The sequence below is a fragment of the Taudactylus pleione genome, unplaced genomic scaffold (genome assembly GCF_031769625.1).
Source record: "Taudactylus pleione unplaced genomic scaffold, aTauple2 ptg000334l, whole genome shotgun sequence".
In the NCBI taxonomy this organism is placed as follows: Eukaryota; Metazoa; Chordata; class Amphibia; order Anura; family Myobatrachidae; genus Taudactylus; species Taudactylus pleione.
The window spans coordinates 2,410,029-2,430,162 of NW_028284735.1; the positions used below are offsets into that span (position 1 = coordinate 2,410,029).

A 20,134-nucleotide genomic window follows, 5' to 3' on the forward strand; every position below is an offset into this window, starting at 1 on the left:
TGCTTGCACATATAAAGATACAGACACTATCTGCACGCACACTCATTGATGGTCCACTGTAAATCACCTGCCAATATGTCCAAAGCTTTGAAAACCTCTCATTGTTACCTGAAAACTAAAATAAATCTACAACCCACCACTATGTGAAAAAAGATGTATTGCAGGGGTTTATAAACTGCTTTAGCTAGTTAAAAAGGCTTAAAATGAGACAAAAAAAAAAAAAAGTTTACCAATTCATACAAAGGGATCATAATTACGCGCTATAGCGCGTATTTGACCCCAAAATGAGGATGAGGACTCACTTCTACAAAATGACCGGATCCTAGGGGACACGCTCTGCAGCCAATCGCCTGTGACGCGCAGCTGCAGCCGATACTAGCATGTTTCTCTGAGCTGCAGCCAATAGCTTCCTGCCCTCTCCCTTTCCAAAAACCAGCAGCTGCATGAGACAATAAGTCTAGAAGGAGGATGGAGATGGAGCATTTCAGTTTCTTAAGCGCCACCTGTGTAGACCACTTGGCAGCACCAGGAGAAGAGGTGTCCACCTTTAGCCATTGGCAGCATATGGCACCCTGGATCTCAGTAGCCCCCAGAGGATCATGAATGGCTGGGTCCCCACTAATTAAGTTCATGTGTATAGTACGGTCGGTGGGGGTTGGTTTGTTAAAAAAAGATGTAAGAGTTTCCCCACAAACCTACATAAAATACTATAGACTCAAAGCCCCTCAGCGTATAGCAGCAAATTATTATACAGACAGTCCTACTCTCTTGCGATATACATTTTAGCACCATAAACACTATCTACATTTTAGCATCTAAACAGGAGAGGGACTGGTGGTAACCCAGCATCACTGAAATCACAGGGTACGCCCCCAAAGTGACAGAAATTGAGGTGTGATGTAAGGCCATTTCCCCCTTGCTTTCGGTGAGTATGCTTTTGGAGCAAACAGATTATGCCTCCTTCCAGCCTCCATATGGGAGGTATGATTAAAGAAACACCACCTTTGTGGAAGACATAGCTGTGGTGCTGGATGAGATGACTCTGGTGACCTGGCCAGAGCTCCCAGCAGAAAGAATGGGGTAACTAGTGCCCCCAGTACTGCCCGTCACCAACCCCTCCTTGCCCCTAGTACTGCCCCAACTGTTCTCTACCCTTAACCCCTCACAATACTGCCTGCCATAATCCATTCCTTACACCCCAGTACTGCCCCAAATGCTATGTACCCTTACCTCCTTGCCCCCAACCCCCTCCTTGAGCCAGTACTGACCTCTACATACCCCCTCCCTACCCCAACTATCACATGCCCTTAACCCCACTGCTGCTTGCCCACAAGCACTCCCCAAACTGCTGCCTGCCCCCAACACCACCCCAACTGCTGCATGCCTTAACCCCTTGCCTACCCCCAGCACTGCCCACCCTCACCTCTACCCTTTCCCTGCCCCAACCCCCAACTCTAATTCCGGGTACACAATAGACTGTGTACCTGCCCGAAGCACAATGCGATAAACAACATTTTGTGCAGTCATTTGACACTGCATGACCTGGTGAACGACCAAAAGATATTTTGTACACCAGCCGCCTCCACAAGCATAGGGTCATTCATCAAATTGACAGATTGAGCAGCATGTAAGCTCCTGAGGGAGCGCGCATGGTTGCTCATAGCGGGTACACTCAGGCTTACGTGGACGCCAGATCGGGCGACAGATCGTCTAGTGTGTACCCAGCTTAACCCAACTGCTCCCTGCCGCAACCCCCTAACTCTACCACAACTGCTGCCTGCCCCCAGCACTGCCCAAGTTGCCACCTGCCCTCAACCCCAGCACACTGCCAACTGTAGCCTGCCCTTACCCCCCTCTCTGCCACCAGCACTGCACCTGTTGTCTAAGTGAAATCTAGGCACTGTATTTATAAGCATTATCAGTACTGAAAGTGAGTGCGACTTCTCAGGGCATGTGGAATGGTATGATATATGAGAGCTCAAAAGCATAAATTGTGTAATGGCGTAAATAGAATTAATAATAGCGCACCTTTAATGTTTTAAGGTTCTTAATTCTTATAAATAGGAAGTGAAGAATACAAGTAATAGGGAGGCTGTGTGTGTAACATGAATGTATGTTACAAAGTGGTTGACCAAAAATTATTGAAAGATTATATGTGGTATATTTCATGCGTGTATCTCATATATATATATATATATCTATCTATATATATATATCCATACACTTTTTTTTTTTTTTAAACTCTTAAAACCTACTTCTAAAGATATTTAAAAAAAAAAAAAAAAGTGGAAAAACAAACAAAAAAAAAAACAAGTTATTAAACTGGCAATTTGATTCCTAGGAAATGTACCATAGGTATATAAATGTTATAGCTCTTTTTGCGGGGTGGTGAGATTCCTGCTGTTGTAGTGCAATGCCTTGTGAGACTATCCCTACCTTACCCGAATAGATGCCTTTCTCGCATCAGTTAGTAGTATAGCTGGCACTTCTGAAACTGCTTTGATTCTCTCTCCGGTGCTGGTGTCTTAAATAGACAAGCTACTGTGCAGTATGCGCTCTGTCTTCGGGGCGATGGATGAGGTGGCATACAAAGTGTTTGCACTGCTCTGGCGATCTGTTTAGCACTTAGCACTGTGCTTTTTAGCACAGTGTATATATATATATATATATATATATATATATATATATATATACTAAAAATATTAGAACAATAAAGACGCTGTCATATGGTAGAGGTGTGTGATGTGTTGTGTATGCAGTGTTCAGAAATAATTAAGCCAATACAAAATTACAGCTGGTTTAAGGACAGTGTATGAAAGAGATGCAATGAAATCACACTTGTTCATTGATGTGATTTTTGGATTGAAGGATAAATAGTAGCAATATATAATCTGAAGACTAAAAAATAAAAGAAAAGGTATCATAAATTAATTTTTTTTTTTCCCCCAAGAAGGAGCACAGTTCAAATTCCACATTCAAACCTCCTGGATGGAGGGTTTTTAATTAATAAATCCATTGTGTTTCTTTTCTTGACATTTGTTCTATGTAGTCTCCTCCTCTCCAGTTTGGTTCTACTTTTTCTATGGCCATGAATTTGTGCCCTGTGGGATTTCTTTCGTCATGTGAAAAGAAATGATCTGAAACACTATGAGTTCGTAATCCCCTTCTTATATTGTGAATATGCTCCCCAACACGTGTTTTTAGTTTAGTTTTCTTTTTGGACGTCCCACGTATTTTATTTTTGACTACCATTTCATTTCTCTCACACACATGAAATATACCACTCTTTCAAAAATGTTTTCAACCATTTTGCGACAAACTATTACACGGACACGTTAAAGCATACTGTTACGCCATGCTTGCCTACTTTTGAAAAAGCATTTCAGGGAGATTGTGAAAGCAGCACCTATGAGAGCAGAGGTAAAGTGGGCGTGTACTGCTACATCCTAATATTGATTTACATCCAAATGTAAATGAACCCTAAAGCAGTTCTCAAACTATAAGGGAAGGGGAAATGGGGTATCATCGCACTGACTGATGAGATGTAATATATATTACCACTAATCCTATCAATAAATGTCTGAAACCAGAAACAAAATACACAAAAGGTAGTGCTCACTAGAGTTGAACAACGTAGATGAAACAAACACAAGGAAAAACTCTTATGTGAGCACTCTTACTTGAAAATATTAATGAATTAATACATAACCTTTATTGAGAAACCATTCAAATAAAATAAATTGTTGCCAGCAGCTATATATCACATCAAGAATGATACTAATGAAATATAATATATATCAAATTAAATATAGTTAAGAACATATAAACAAACTAAATATAAGGACATAAAAAAACACAAAAATATTGCAGGATGAGAATATGGAGCCCTGCTTATAATCAACTCCTAAGACTCTACATTATGCATCAATACAAGATCATAAAGAAAGAACAATCCTCATAAATCAAGGGCAAAATGCATGAGAAAAATAGACAAAATTATATAATAGTGGCGAAATAAAAAAAATAGTTAACATGTATAGCCTCTATAGCATAATTTGGAAAAAGTACCAATTTGTCCATGTAGTACTCTCATAAAAATGAAGTACCAGGATAGTCAGGGTAAAGATACAGTTTCTCTGGATTCTGCTTCTCCCTACTTGACCTATAGTCATCAGTAAGGAGTGAGAGATCACTTGAGAACGGTTTGGCCCTTAGAAACAACAGGGTAACCGCAACGTTTCTCAATATTTAGCTTCTGCTGTTGGAGGTCTTACAAAAAGCATTGGACCCTCAATGAGAGAGTTACTCTAATTGAGGTAGTCATCAGTTAATAGAGTGGATACAAAAGAATATAAAGAATGTTATATATCAATAATTAGTTGAAATTACACAAAGACATACATAAATAAATGCTGATCAGTAAATACCAGAGGGCTCATAGTAATAAATTTAAAAGGACATTAGTACATTTGTACACATTACTAAGTAATACAATCTGTGCGTCAAACATCAGTTCTGATGGTCTGGAAAAGATTAATGAGCTATTTGAGCATCCAAATGCCTATATAAAAGGTGATAAATCTATGCCCTCTGAGTCGCTTATAAATGAACACCAATTTAAGAGTGTTACGCTGGGTTCCCTAGGCATGTTATAGTAGTTTGTACATGTTGTCAATGTACAAACAAATATGACAAAATTGTGGCATGCAACAATATCATTAAATGGCTAACTTAAGTAGTACATATGTGTTAAGCATAAAGGAATGCAAAACAGACAGACAGGTTTAAACATATATTGTTAAGCCTGTACATAGTTTCTACAACAGAAAATCTGCAGATTGCATATAAATATGTGGTAATATGGATAGATATTAAAATCAAAAACTGTAATTCTGTAGCTTAAATTTAGTACACTTATAAACATAGGGTTAACATAACCAGCAACAGGTGTTCACACTCAAGGATGCTGTAGTAAATTGTAAGGCAAAGCCCCTATAAATCCATATGACACTACAGCATCCTTGAGTGTGAACACCTGTTGCTGGTTATGTTAACCCTATGTTTATAAGTGTACTAAATTTAAGCTACAGAATTACAGTTTTTGATTTTAATATCTATCCATATTACCACATATTTATATGCAATCTGCAGATTTTCTGTTGTAGAAACTATGTACAGGCTTAACAATATATGTTTAAACCTGTCTGTCTGTTTTGCATACCTTTATGCTTAACACATATGTACTACTTAAGTTAGCCATTTAATGATATTGTTGCTTGCCACAATTTTGTCATATTTGTTTGTACATTGACAACATGTACAAACTACTACATGCCTAGGGAACCCAGCGTAACACTCTTAAATTGGTGTTCATTTATAAGCGACTCACATGGCATAGATTTATCACCTTTATATAGGCATCTGGATGCTCAAATAGCTCATTAATCTTTTCCAGTCCATCAGAACTGATGTTTGACACAGATTGTATGACTTAGTAATAACTTAAAAGGACATTAGTACACGTTACTATGAGCCCTCTGGTATTTACTGATCAGCATTTATTTATGTATGTCTTTGTGTAATTTCAATTAATTATTGATATATAACATTCTTTATATTCTTTTGTATCCTATTAACTGATGACTACCCCAATTAGAGTAACTCTCTCATTGGGGGTCCAATGCTTTTTGAAAAACCCCCAACAGCAGAAGCGAAATATTGAGAAACGTTGCGGTTACCCTGTTGTTTCTGAGGGCTAAACCGTTCTCAAGTGATCTCTCACTCCTTACTGGTGACATTAGGTCAAGTAGGGAGAAGCAGAATCCAGAGAAACGGCATCTTTACCCTGACTATCCTGGTACTTCATCTTTATGAGAGTACTACATGGACAAATTGGTACTTTTTCCAAATTATGCTATAGAGGCTATACATGTGAACTATTTTTATTTCACCACTATTATAGAATTTTGTCTATTTTTCTCATGCATTTTGCCCTAGATTTATGAGGATTGTTCTTTCTTTATAATCTTGCATTGATCCATAATGTAGAGTCTTAGGAGATAATTATAAGCAGGACTCCATATTCTCATCCTGCAATATTTTTGTTTTTTTTTATGTCCTTATATTTAGTTTATTTATATGTTCTTAACTATATTTAATGTGATATATATTATATTTCATTAGCATCATTCTTGATACGTGATATATAGCTGCTGGCAACAATTTATTTTATTCGAATGGTTTCCCTAAAGCAGTTAGTAAGATCTGCTTGTTGATGAAAACACACTGATACTTTCCAGAAAATGCATGTAGTTATAGGGATCATTGTGCATTATAACCAATGCAGGGAAATGATACTTAATGATCCCATTTGAATGTATATATCTGTTCTTTTTGTATATAACAGCTACATAATGGGGGTAATGTGCAATCAGGGAGATTGTTACTATTTCAGGGAGTCTCTCTGATATTCAGGGAAAGGTGGCATGTATGTGTTGCGCACACCCCAAAAAGATAAAGGAATGGGATGGGGTAAGAGAGACAGCAAGAACTAGAGGGTGGAAGAGAGCAAAATGACAGGGGATGAGGAAAGAGGCAGAGAGATAGAATGGGGGTGATGTAAGAGAAAAATGGGGTGGGTGGTGTAAAAAAAAGAGATATCAAAATGATATAAAGCATTTAAAATAAACTAGATTAAAAATATTTTACAATGTAGCGTGTAGAAAAAATGGGTAGCTGAGTTAGGGAGTTACAGGCACAATTATGGCACCAACAAACATATTGACATTTATGAGCTCGGTGCTGCACAAAGAGGTTGACAACAGGACAGTATGCATGTTTGCAGCCAGCAGAGGCACATACCTTCCCATCTCTGTAAGTACAGCTCCAGCTCCTCCTCCTCACCAGAGGCTTCCCCTTCTCCCTCCCTCTATTCCCTGGCATCAGCAGAGGACTGGGGAGGCCAATCACCTAAGTACGGGACGTTGAAGTAGCGTTCCTCCATCACCGTGGCCGCCCCTGGCCCAGCTGCATCCTTAGCCATGCTCTCTCCCATCTCCCCCGCTGAGAACCGGAAGCGACAAAGCTCAGCCAGATGGCATAAAGCATATTTCTGGCTGCTGCTGTGTGCTCAGGGCTGCCAGAGGCTCCCAGTCAGAGCAGTCTCCCAGGAGGTGGAGCTATGAGTGCAAAGCCTCTGCATAGAGCAGCAGCTGTCCGCCTCTCAGAGGAGTCTATCAGCGTCCGGTGAGGGTGTCTGGGGGACCAAGTGATTAACAGTGACTCACTGTATGTGACTGCCGCGGTGCCCTCCTATGGCGCTCTACGCAGCCACGTACCCGGCGTAACGGTCGGGCTGGCCTTGTGCAGAATCTCCCCTATTTAGGCATTCTGAATTACATAGAAAAAGCACTGTACAAACAAATGAGGTAAATCAGTTTCACATGGAGTTAGGTAAGCAAACACTGTTCCATGTACCAAGTATCTCTGCAATGTAAGCAGCTGAGCCCAAACGTACAGACCGCTCCTCTCTAGGCCTCTCACACCAGTAAAGTGGCATCTGCCGGGGTGTGCGCCCTAACTAGCAGGGCTTATGTAAAATGTAAACACTTGTGATAAGCTAGAATGTAGTTAGATGGGAATGTTAAAATAAAATATTTAATATTTTAAACATGAACACAACTCTACTGCTTCTCATATAAGCAAAGTTCTGTAAAGAATTGTGCTAATTGACACGGTACAACCCTTTGTTAGACTCCATACTTTTCTCCAAAGACTTTCCTCCAGAAATCAGCAGCATCTGCCTTTGTGATCCGAAATGAATCCCCCTGGAACAATCCACTAGGGAATATTCCTTTAAGCTCCGCAAGCATGTGGCTGAAGATGAGAGACAATTTAGTCAGGTTGCGCCTGGTGGAAAAAGCAAAACAGTTTCAAGGTAAGTCTTACCGTATTTGTAGCAACATTTAAACTCAAATACAATTTGGAGTTAGGTAGGAGTTTTTCTATTTGGGGCAACAGAACAATTCAGGTGCTTGGTCAATTAGTCATACACCAGTTTGGGATGTCATAATTAATAGCTACTGCTGGGCATACGATGTTCAATTATCGTCACGATGAATCAGTTGATCAGGCCGATAATGGAACAGTGTATCTGCAGTAATTAACAGTCTGTTGGACATCCTTAAGTCTAGCATGTACGAAAGATCTGATAATTGATCAGCCGCACCTGGTAATGTATGAGCTGCCATCCACCCTAAAATTCTCCTGTTCCATCACAGGTGAGGAATGAGGAAATGCTTCCTCCCCAAGAGAGTAACACCAATATCCTGGCCATGCACTGAAATCTCTCTGTGTGTACGGCCATGATATCTGTTGTATACAGCTGGTCAGATAAAATGTCAGACATTTTACCTCACAGTGTATGCCCAGCATTTGGATCTGCATGCTTCTACTGGCCAACTTCTGGGTTCATCAAAAGGGTACATGAGTGGATGCAAAAGAGCCGCCACAGTCACACACACACCAGCGAAAACTACCTAGAAGTTCTAAAGGAATTTACTACAAAAAATTTCCATGGAACAGATTATATGGGGGTAATGTAATAGGCTCAGAGATTATGTAACCAGGAGTTATTTTGGAGAGTTTGCAACTAAATCTAAAGTAACAAACAGTTAAAAAGGTAAACCTAGCCTTATAACTGATTGGTGCTTTAAATTTAGCATTGAACTCGCCCAAATAATGCCAGTCCTGTTATCTCTGAATCATGGTATGTGACCACACTGTTTAAATAGAAATCACAGGAGCTCTGCACTCACCATAATAACTAATAATAAACATAACAAACAGTGGGGTTTTGGTTCATGAATTGATCAATGCATTTAAGCTTGCAGCCCATCGTCACCACTAATGTGATAGCTATGTACATGTTATAATTCTGAGCAATAGAGTAGGGACTTGCAGTAAAGTGGGGTCCCGTGACGATGGGCTGCAAGCTTAAATGCATTGATCAATTCATGAACCAAAACCCCACTGTTTATTATGTTTATTATTATTAGTTATTATGGTGAGTGCAGAGCTCCTGTGATTTCTATTTAAACAATGTGGTAACATACCATGTTGCACCCCAAAACTAGGAATGGTGAGTGCCGTGGATTAGTGCTTTTTGTTTATTATGATTGATTTTTATAATTAATCATTTTTGTGATCACATTTTCTCATGCACCCCTATTAACTAGTTATCCAACTTGTGTCAGCTGTTTTCCTAGGTGCTTTGCAACAGGTGTGCTTGGTAACTGTCTCACATTTAAAAGCAAAGTTGCTGTGAGCATTAAACATTGATAGCATACCCTGCACTTGCAGTAAAGTGGGGTCCCGTGACGATGGGCTTGAAGCTTAAATGCATTGATCAATTCATGAACCAAAACCCCACTGTTTATTATTATTATTAGTTATTATGGTGAGTGCAGAGCTCCTGTGAGAGAGATAGAGATATATAAATATATATAGCGTTCCCGCTAGGCTGTTTTAGCGGGGCGCGGCGCCCTGCCCTCCTTCTGGAGGGCAAAAAGCGCCCTGCCCTAACAGCCTGCGGGAGCCGTTCTCACCCGCGGGACGCAGTGTCCCGCGGTGGACAAACATGCGGTGACCCGGCATCTATTCTCCCTTTCTGAAGCGCTTGGGGGCTGCCCGGCATGTCCGTAAGCGCCGGGCACGCCCCCAAGTATGCCGAAAAGGGGACGCGTCTTATAGACACGCCCCTTTTTCAGAACCACGCCCCCTTTTCGGGCGCGCGCACAAGATCGCCCTCTCTAGCTCCGGCACCCTGCCTGCCACCGGAGCTAGAGGGAACACACACACACACACATTATATATATATATATATATATATACACATACACACATATATATACTCATATACATTGAGACTTCACCAGGAGGCTTGGCCCAGTGTCCTCACGAGTTCATATAAATAGCACAAGGCAACCATTGGGGCAGACTCAATTCAGCCCACTGTTGATAGCTCTTGGAGCTCCCGGCCGGCGCTATTATATTCAGACTAAAGCGCCGGCTGGTAGTTTTTCAACTTAGAAGGGCGCTAACTAGCCTCGCGGCCAGCACTTTAGTACCGCCATTCTCCGACTAAACACCCAGGTTAAGTCACGAGAACCTGCATTCAGAGACGCAAGTGATTGTAGTCAGACTAAGTTGCGAGGTAAATTGAATAGCAGCGGGACCAAATTCCCGTCGCTGTTCACCGCGCTCTTAATTGAATCGCCCCCAATGAAACACCTGACAAGGTTACCTCACAACCATAATAGCTATTCATGTAGTATAGAGTGAATGGCTCCCAATGAGGTGCCTATCTTCTTGTTTTTACTTTGAAGGCAAAGGGTGGTCACACCAAACATTTAGTTGATTTAGATCTCTTCTGTTCATTCACTTTGCATATTGTTAATTGATAAAAATAAACTATTAACACTTCTATTTTTGAAAGCAGTCTTACTTTGCAGCATTTTTTCCACATATGTCTAAAACTTTTGCAGTATTGTATATAGTATGAGTCTCAAATCACACAATCAGTGAGCTGACCCTATATTAAATGCACCAGTTATGTTTGTAGCATGCAGTAGCGTTTGCAAAGTACCAAGGGGTCTATTTACTAAGCAGTGTTAGGAGAATGAGTGAAAAGTGATAAGAAAGCAATAAGGTGCCAGCCAATCAGCTCCCAACTGTCATTTTTCAAACACAGCCTGTGAGATGACATTTGGGAGCTAATTGGCTGGCACTTATCACAGACTTTTCACTCTGCCTCCTAACACTGCTTAGTAAATAGACCCCCAAGTGTGCTATACTGTGTAGTTTTTATATTATGGGATGAACACTTACTATATTAGGCAATGATTTAGACTTCCCTCATGCCATTTCTAAGTCCAATCACCATGAGTCTGCACACAATGAATATATTACAATTTCTCTAGTCTATTTCACAATGTTCCTGCTTCGGTCTGTGGTTATTTACACTTCCTCTCTCTCTTTTTTTTTTTTTTTTTTTTTTTTTTTTTACAGCGCTACTCAAACTTCCTATTTTTATACGACAAAACTTGCTATGAATGTCAAGACACCACAAAGCGTGAAATGGACAATATTGTTTCCAACTTCTGATAATGCCATACAAAATCTATTACACTTATTTACTTTAAGAGCATATTTTGCCTGCAAGCACTACAAAGTATTTGGTGTTTTCTATGCATTCCAGACAGTTTTTCTATCACAAAAAGATAAAACATACCAAAAATACTATCAAGTATTATTTGCAAAAAAAAAAAAAGGTTCAAAACAAAGTCTTACTACGCTAATGTCACTGAATGTATAGCGTTTCTTTTAGGAAAGTGGGGCAAGCCTCTAAAGTGGACTTCATGAAATTTTCCTTTGTTTTCCAACCACAATTTCTGCTTATAAAGGGTCAAAATCAATTTATGTCAAAAGTCTGTGGGAAGAAGTTCTACAAAAACATTATGCAGCTGTTTGGATGTGGCTGGGAAAGTGATGGTCTCATGGTACAGGTTCGACATCCATTATATACATATATACACACACACACACACACACAAATATATAAAATTATTTTGATGAAAAAAATGTTGTGACACAACCTTACCTTGGTTGGGAATTCTCCTCATACATGCGTTCTTTGCCTTCCTTGAACAGACTAATTGTTTGCTTTGTCTTCTTCAAAAGGTTTTCCATGAAAACTCTGAAATATTCATTTTCACCAAGAGTCTCCATCTTCCCCTCATAGCGAGACATAATGGTACGGAGGTGCTGGTAGGTGTCAGGCAGCAGGTCCAATATATAAGGAGGGCTGTTCTTCAAAGCAAGCCTTTGGTTCTGGCACAACCGAACAACCTACATAATGTGGGGAGAGCATATTAGAATTAACAGGTTGAATGGATCAATACATCTGTCAATGTGCAAAAAGATTAATAAATTTAAAAAAAAAAAAAAGAAAAAAAAAAAAGGAGGCAACATATTACATAGCGCTGTTCATTTTACCAAATAATATTAAACAAAGTAAAGATGGCCCTGTGCAAATGAGCTTTCCACCCTAATGGGGGGTATCCACTAAGCGATTTAAACAAGCGATTGCACGATAACGATGTCGTTATCGTGCAATCGCTTGCAAATCGCGCATCCATTGGGGATGTTTTGGACGGAAGCGACCCGCGATGTGAATGCCCGCGGGTCGCTTCCGACATCGCTTGTACATGCAGGTCAACCTGACGATCTCGTCAGGTTCTGCATGTGCGGGGATGAGGGATGTGCCGGGACTTAACGAGTGAACGTTCAGTCCTAGCACATCACTAGCTATACAAACAACAGCACGACTGCAATGTCGCATTCGTGCTGTCGTTTGTATATTGCTAAGTGGATACCCCCCTTATGAGGTTGGGGAGAAATATATCCATAAGTGTCTGGGGCTACTGTGTAAAGCACACATATTAAATAGACACCAGTCAATGTTAGGACGTGCACCCTTTGCACATTACCGCTATTAAGGAAACGTACACTCCTTTCCGTTTGCATCTTGATAGGCCACAAATAGAAAATAGTAATAGACATGTCACAAAGCCGTTTTGCCAGAACCTTGCACGCAATTGTATCGGCCCTTATGTATTCTGCTTTTAACCTTATTGGGTAATAATTACATTTAAAACCAAAAACGATAATAGATGTGTCTTTATACTGAGCAGCCAGGTCCCGTCCGATCCAGCTTGCGCAGAGCTTCTTTTATGCCCGAAAAGTCACAACCGGATTCTACAAACCGCTTTGGGAGACTCCACTTTTATCTCTGTGTGTGACAATCTGTATACGAAGCGCATTGAAACTTGGCATGGAAAAGAAACGCACCCACCATATTGTAGCACTTTATATAGATTCAGACTCAGCCACACACATCTATTAGTGTCACATATCAACCTAAATCAGTGCAGTCTTCTGAAGTGGTTTTTCGATCGGATTGAAACTAAAAAGCATGTTCAGGTGAAACGGACGCAAAAAAACCAAACACCCGGAGCAAGCAGAATCGCACAGAACCTGTCGCACCAAGAAAGAGCTGTTTGGTGTGACTGCAGCAATAGTGTATAGAGGACACATCTGTGCTTTGCATTGTTTTAGTATAAAAACATCAGATTATATTTACTGATAATTAAGTGTCTATGAGAGAGTCCATGACAGCCATATATTGGGTAAAGGACCTGTTCCCCTTAGTATAGACAGGAAGTTTTTTCAGGGACCGTCCCCCTCACTGCATATAATCCAGAACCTTCCTCCTGTCCCTTGTCTTATCGAGTGTCTCCTTCTAAATTGTTCCTGGAAAAAAACGCTCATGGAGTCTCTCAAAGAAACTGAATCATCGGTAAGTATAATCAGATGTTTTCCTCTTCGTTCCTTCATGACAGCCACACATTAGGACATACTAAAGCTAATCTCACAGGGAGTGTTAATAACCGGACTTCATTCTGCATAACAAATTGTGTGTGGCGCTTGAAGCACCTTATCTTCAAAATGAGTACTTGACAAATCCAATGCATAATGAGTAGTAAATGTATGAACAGACGACCATGCTGCCGCTTTACAAATCTCTTCTACTAAAGCTTTTGCTTTCTTTGCCCAAGACAAAGCTACAGCCCTAGTCGAGTGTGCTTCAAGTATTTCATGTGCCTTAAGCCCTTCTTTCTTGTAAGCAAAGATAAAATAAGAACTACTGTGATCCATCTTGTTTGGTAGGACTATGTCCTTCTCTCCTTCGGTAGGACAATTAAATGCTTAGTCTTCCTGCATTCACTTAGCCTACGTAGACAGAGAAGGCTCGAACCAGATCCAATGTATGTAGTTCTTATTCCTTATCTTTTGACTGAGAGAAAAAAAAAGCGGGTACCGCAATATCTTGATTGAGGTGAAAAGATAAGACCACCTTTGGTACAAAATTCGGCTTTGTCCTCAATATATTACTTTGTCTAGCCTAATGTTCAGAAATGGCTCCTCTGCCCACAGAGCCTTAGATTCACTTACTCTTCTTGCTGATGTTATCAGGACGAAGTTCAAATCCCATGAAGGCTTTAACTTGTGGACGGATCCTCTCAATTGCTTGACAGAATGTTGTCAAGAATTCATCTTCTGCCAGCTTTCTATCCAGAAGTACACAGAGAGCTGATATTTGTACTTTGATTGTGTAAACTGCCAAACCTTTAATAAATCCCTCATGTAAGAATTGCAGTATCCATGATGTGCGTGTCTTCATGACTTCAGCTTCATTTCCCATGAAAGAGATAAATATGTTCCAAATCCTGTAGACCACCAGTTTGGAATTTTTTTCTTGCTTGTAATAGAATCTGTAACTTGTTTTTAAAGCCCTTTTTGCTTTAATATCTTCCTTTAAATCTCCAGACTGTTAAATTTAGAGCAGTTGGGTAACCCTCTGATGTAGTAACGGACCCAGTGTTAAATATATACGGTCTGGCTGGTAGCAACCATTGTTTCTCCATTGCCATTTTCAATGCTGTTGAAAGCCAAGCTCTTCTGGGCCAATAGGGTAAGATCGCTATTACATATCAGCGGGAAAGGAGGTAAAACATGCCAGGTGAAAGTTCAATTTCTGTGAGAAGAAATCTATCCCTTTTGTCCCGGGTACATCATTTCTTGAGAAGAATAGAGGTAGTTTTGCATTTGTTATTAAATCTACTTCCGGACATCCGAATTTTCTTATTATTGATCGACATATCTATGCATTCAATTCCCATTCTCACGGGAGAACTTGCTTTCTGCTCAAGAAGTCCGCTACCAGATTTTCCTTGCCAGCACACGGAAGACTTTAAGAGAAAGCAAGCGCTTTTCTGCCCAAGTCATGATTTTTGAAATTTCCTTCAAGAGAACGGGACTTATGGTGCCACCCTGGCGATTTATGTAGGTTACAAATGTCATATTGCCCCAAAATATTCTTAAACAGGAGTTCCTCTCAGATAATCTTCAAAGTACTGTATCACCCTCCATACCGCTCGCATCTCTCTTCAATTTGAACAAAACATCTGTCGTTAGGCCTAGGTATTGTGGTTGTACCAGTGATGTTGATCTGTTCTCCAGATTTACACTCCACCACCAGTCTAGGGATTTTTTTGTTTCTTTTTTCAGTCGTATGCGATTATAAAGAATTACTTGCTTCTGAATGAACTTTAATATACCCCACTGTAGGCCTCTCAAGTGCCACCTTGCCCAGGGGACTACATTTATGGTTGACTAAATCGTGCCAAACAGTCCTAATCCTGTACGGAGTTGAATACTGCTGTGATTCTGTATGATCTTCACCAATTTCTGTATTTTCTTACATCTGTCTTCTGACAGGCTGACCCTGTACCTCTGGGTATCTATTATAACCCCCAGAAATTGCATCCTCTGGACTAGATTCAAACGACTCTTGTTCCAATTTAAAATCCAGGCCAATGTCTGCAGGAATTGTAGAAACTTTGTCCACATTGTTTCGCACTATAACTTCCATCTTTCCAGAAATAAATATGTTGTCATTATTCCCTTAGCCCTTAGATGCGCCATTATGGTCAAAAGTATCTTGGTGAAGTTGACAAACCGAAGGGAAGACATGTGAACTGGAAATTTCTTCCTGCTACACAAAACCTCAGATATGGCTGGTAATTTAGGTTTACTGGCACATGAAAGTAAGCATCTTTTAAATCTATCAGTGCTAGGAAGTCCCCTGCCGTAATGCCTGCTAGAATGGATTTTAGGGTCTCCATCTGAAACTTTCTTGTTTGAATGTATTTGTTCAGTTTTCTTAGATCCAGGATGGTCCTGAATTCTCCAGATTTTTTTTTTTTTTTTTACCAGAAAGAGGGATGAGTAAAATACGGTTCTCCATTCTACAGTAGGTAATTTTTTTTACTGCTTGAAGGCTAATTTCTCCAAACTGCCTTCCATAGCCCTCTTTTCCACTCTTGTTACTGGCATTCTTGATCATACAAATTTGTCTATTTGTGGTTCCCTCTTGAACTCTATTCGATTTCTGTTGGATATCACATCCAGTACCCATCTGTCCGGACTATAATGAATCCATTGGATTGACAAACTTTAGCGATCTACCCCTTACCGCTATACCCAAAGAGGTCCTGCTGTAGTCATTGCATTTTAGGATTAAATTTCCTGAGATTTTGCAGAAAGGATTGATCATTTCTGAAGAATACCTTCTATTATATTGGTGACCAGGTCTATAGGTCTTAGCCTCCCTGTATTGCGGTTTTGATAATGGAAATAGATATCTATTCAATTTATCCTGAGGTAGTCAATAAGATTTACCTCCTGTCACCCTTTGTATCAGGGAGGCTAATTTACTCCCAAATAAAAAGGAACCTTCATAGGGTAACGTAGCCAATCTGTTCTTAGAATTTGCATCAGCCATCCAGGATCATTACCACAGAGCTCTTCTTGCTACTACACCTGAAGCCATAGTTCTCGCTGCATGTCACAGTATCCAAAGATGCCTCACATAGATATTCAATAATTTTCTACATAATCTCTAAATTTCTCAAAAAGGTATTGTTTTGATATCCTGTCTTCAATATCTGTATGCATAGTCGTACTCCAGAGTCTTAGTGCCCTAGTGGTGTCTTTAAATGCTGGTCTATCCTCTACCGCAGTGGTGTCAAACTCAGGCCCTCCAGCTGCTGTAGGACTACATATCCCAGAATACCCTGCCACAGTTTTAGCATGCCCGAATAGCAAAACTCTGGCAGTGCATGCTTGGACATGTAGTTCCACTGCAGCTGAACGGCCAGAATTTGACACCACTGCATGGTAGATTTTGTCATTAATTCTGCAATTGCAGCATCCACCTTAGGTAACTTGCACCAATTAAGCAAATCATCAAATCTAATAAGATAAATACTTTCAATGTGATTAAAGTTACTTGGTATTTTATCTAAATTTTGCCACTCTTGATACAATTTGTTTCATCACTTTGTGAGCAGTGAAGCTTCTACCCTTCTTTACTCTGTCTTCAAACAGAAAATACTGCTCTTTGTGTTCTGGAGCCTATTTATAATTCATGGTTTTATATATATTCTTCAACATGCTTTCAACCAATTCAAAATTAAAAGCTCTCACATTCTCACAAATCTCTCCAGACTCTTCACTGGACATGTCACATTCCTGTACAAGACCATATTCAGAAGAGACAACATCCTATTCATAGTCAAGACTAGCTTCAGATCTAGATATCTTAGACATATGCATAGACAGATACTCTTCTTTAGACACAAAAGACTTTCATCCAGTTCATTAATTCTCAAAACTGGTTAGGCTGCTGAGACATCATAGGTGTAGGATTCTTCTCAACACAATCCTCACAAAACACGATTCCTTGTGCCCCTGAGAATTGTTTAGAACAGGCAGCACACAGACATTCTAGAAGCTTTTTCTTCTTATGTCCAACAGTAATCAAAGGCACACTAAAAACCAAAATACCCTATTAACTAATCCGTTTCTAGCTAAAACAATGAGTATAAACGCCCACTCTAGGGACTTACCTCGGCTGGGCACTATTTGGCTGTTGGGGAGAAGGTTCTGGATCTATCCTAAGGCACACCTGCAGGCTTCCAATGCTTTGGATCCGTAGAAAAAAAATGTAAAAGGAGACAGACACGAGTCTGTGGTGTGTAGCGTCTTTATAGCCCTATGATCTTCAGTTCGAGGTCGGGCACATGCGCCATGCACTACCGCTGGTCCAGCGTGTCATCACGCATGCACAAAAATGGCCAGGAACGTCGTGGCGCCCTGCTTGCTCCAGCACTGCATGGGGATAGGGTTTGAGCCGCCGGACCCCTGAAGACTTCCCTGGGCATCAGTTGCTCCGGTCTAAGGATTCTGGCAACTCTGCACAAGAGCCCCTATGCTGTCCCTCTGGGGAGCAACCCCGCCTCAGATTACAGTGCTAAGGACAAACTGGGCAAATAGATAGGGAAGTCTCAGTCTATAGGATAAAATAACAAACTTCCCTACTCTGTCTTTATACTGCTAGGAGAAAGGAAAAAATGACAAGGGACAGGAGGAAAGGGTTGGATTTTATACAGTAAGGGGGTGGTCCCTGAAATAAAAAAACAAAAAACTTCCTGTCTACACTAAGAAAAACAGGTCCTATATCCAATGTGTGGCTGCCATGGACGAACTAAGAAGCAATTCAAACAGCCATTGCAGCGAATCCAAATACTGACTCACTCAAAGTATTTCAGCATTAACCTGGAAGTATTTGCAGGATGAAATAAGCCTATGGCTAGTGATTGTGTCCGTGACAATGCAGAAGATATATAGCTCCATTTATTAACCAGAGGACAATTTGAAAATATAGGAAACTTCAGGCAAAAAAATAACAATGATTTAATAGTAATGATAGTTTATTTTAATGCAGACGCCAAGATTGTAAAATATTTGTCAAGCCAGGATTTAAAAGATACAATTTATAGAGAAAAATTATCTTCAAATTGATAATGCAGAGATTGTATATCCAGTATACACAAGTTTATTTACATCTATTCCAGATGTGAAAGGAATGTAATTTGTAGGCGGAAGCTTTACTTGAATGTAGCTCATCTAGTTTCCTGTTTTGCTTCATTCTTAATTGTTTAGAAATTGTGTTGGTTAAAAACTATTTTAAAGTTCAACTCCTCTTCGGTTCAAAAGAGGAGTATGGGATCAACTGTAGCATTATAGAACATTTAATGTACTCACTAGAGCAGGGATGAGGAACCTTTTTTCTGCCGAGGGCCATTTTGATATATACAGGTTGAGTCTCCCATATCCAAAATGCTTGGGACCAGAGGTATTTTGGATATCAGAATATTCCGTATTTTGGAATAATTGCATACTATAGTGAAATATATTGGGAATAGGACCCAAATTTAAACACAGAGTGCATTTATATTTTATATGCACCTTATACACACTGCCCGACGGTGATTTTATACAATATTTCAATAATTTTGTGGCTCAAACAAAGTTTGTGTACTTACATGAAATTCATTTATGTTTCATTTACACCTTATACACAAAGCCTGAAGGTAATTTTATACAATATTTTTAATACTTTTGTGCTTTAAACAAAGTTTGCATACATTGAACCATCAAAAACCAAAAGGTTTCACTATCTCAGTCATGCTAAAAATATTCCGTATTTCGGAATATTTGGATATGGGAGACTCAACCTGTATATTATTATTTGCGGGCCTGGTGCAGGCCACATCCCCTCCGTGTGACAACACACTGGGGCGGGGTCACAATCTCCGGTGATTACAGCAATGCCCAGAGCATCCTAAGTATGCTCCAGGCAGCGGTGTGACAGTCTGAAGCGTCCTGGCGGCACTGTTACATAGATTCTGGCTGCAGAGTGCCATTCTAAGCACCCTTCAAGCCAGATGACGCTAGCAGAAAAAAGCTCAGAGGGCCAGACCAAATGATTCCGGGGGCCTTATACGGCCCGCGGGCCTGAGGTTCCCCATCCCTGCACTAGAGTAAGTTAGTTCCATGTAAATTGAGCTGCTTCGTATATACTGAGCAGTATTTAGATTTTTGGATGACATAGAATAAAAGTGGTCCTATTAAACAAGTTTTATTTGAGTGTGCGCGCATTAAAGTTGCCTGAATGACCTTGCTGGGAGTGATAATGAACAAGTTGGTGAGCAAACAAGGCAATTCAAATATTAAAAAAAAATCAAAAATGGAGAGCGACGAGAGCGCTGCCAAATCAGAGACTCTGCGAGCAGATAAGATAGCAAGAAGAAAAATTGTCTTTGCTGTCAACCACTTCAAATCTACAGAGTCTAAAGGTTAAAATGGGGATGCTTGTAACCCCTTAAGAACCAAAAGACAAATCCCACAGTGCTACCGGTGGAACAAAGAGGCTTAACCTGCAGAACTCCTTGGAAAAAAATTCTAACATCTGGTAATGAATCAATCTTCTTCTGGAACCAGACTGCACCCTTAAAGTAGCCAGACGGAGACCAATGACTAATCCTGCCTGCAGAAAAGCCAGACTCCTGAATACCTTAGGATCATATTCCTTATGACCATTGATCAA

General features: G+C 40.2%; 1 protein-coding gene across 2 annotated transcripts in view; it reads right to left on the reverse strand.

Moving 5' to 3' along the window:
* Nucleotides 1-20,134, reverse strand: part of CBL (Cbl proto-oncogene) — an 81,671-nt gene that overhangs the window by 40,236 nt on the left and 21,301 nt on the right. For both annotated transcript variants that reach the window (XM_088443812.1, XM_088443811.1), the window contains exons 2-3: nt 11,660-11,907; nt 7,762-7,908 (exon numbers count right to left, since the gene is read on the reverse strand). In XM_088443812.1, coding sequence (XP_088299938.1) covers nt 7,762-7,908; nt 11,660-11,907 — 395 coding nt within the window. The remainder of the gene's footprint in view (nt 1-7,761; nt 7,909-11,659; nt 11,908-20,134) is intronic.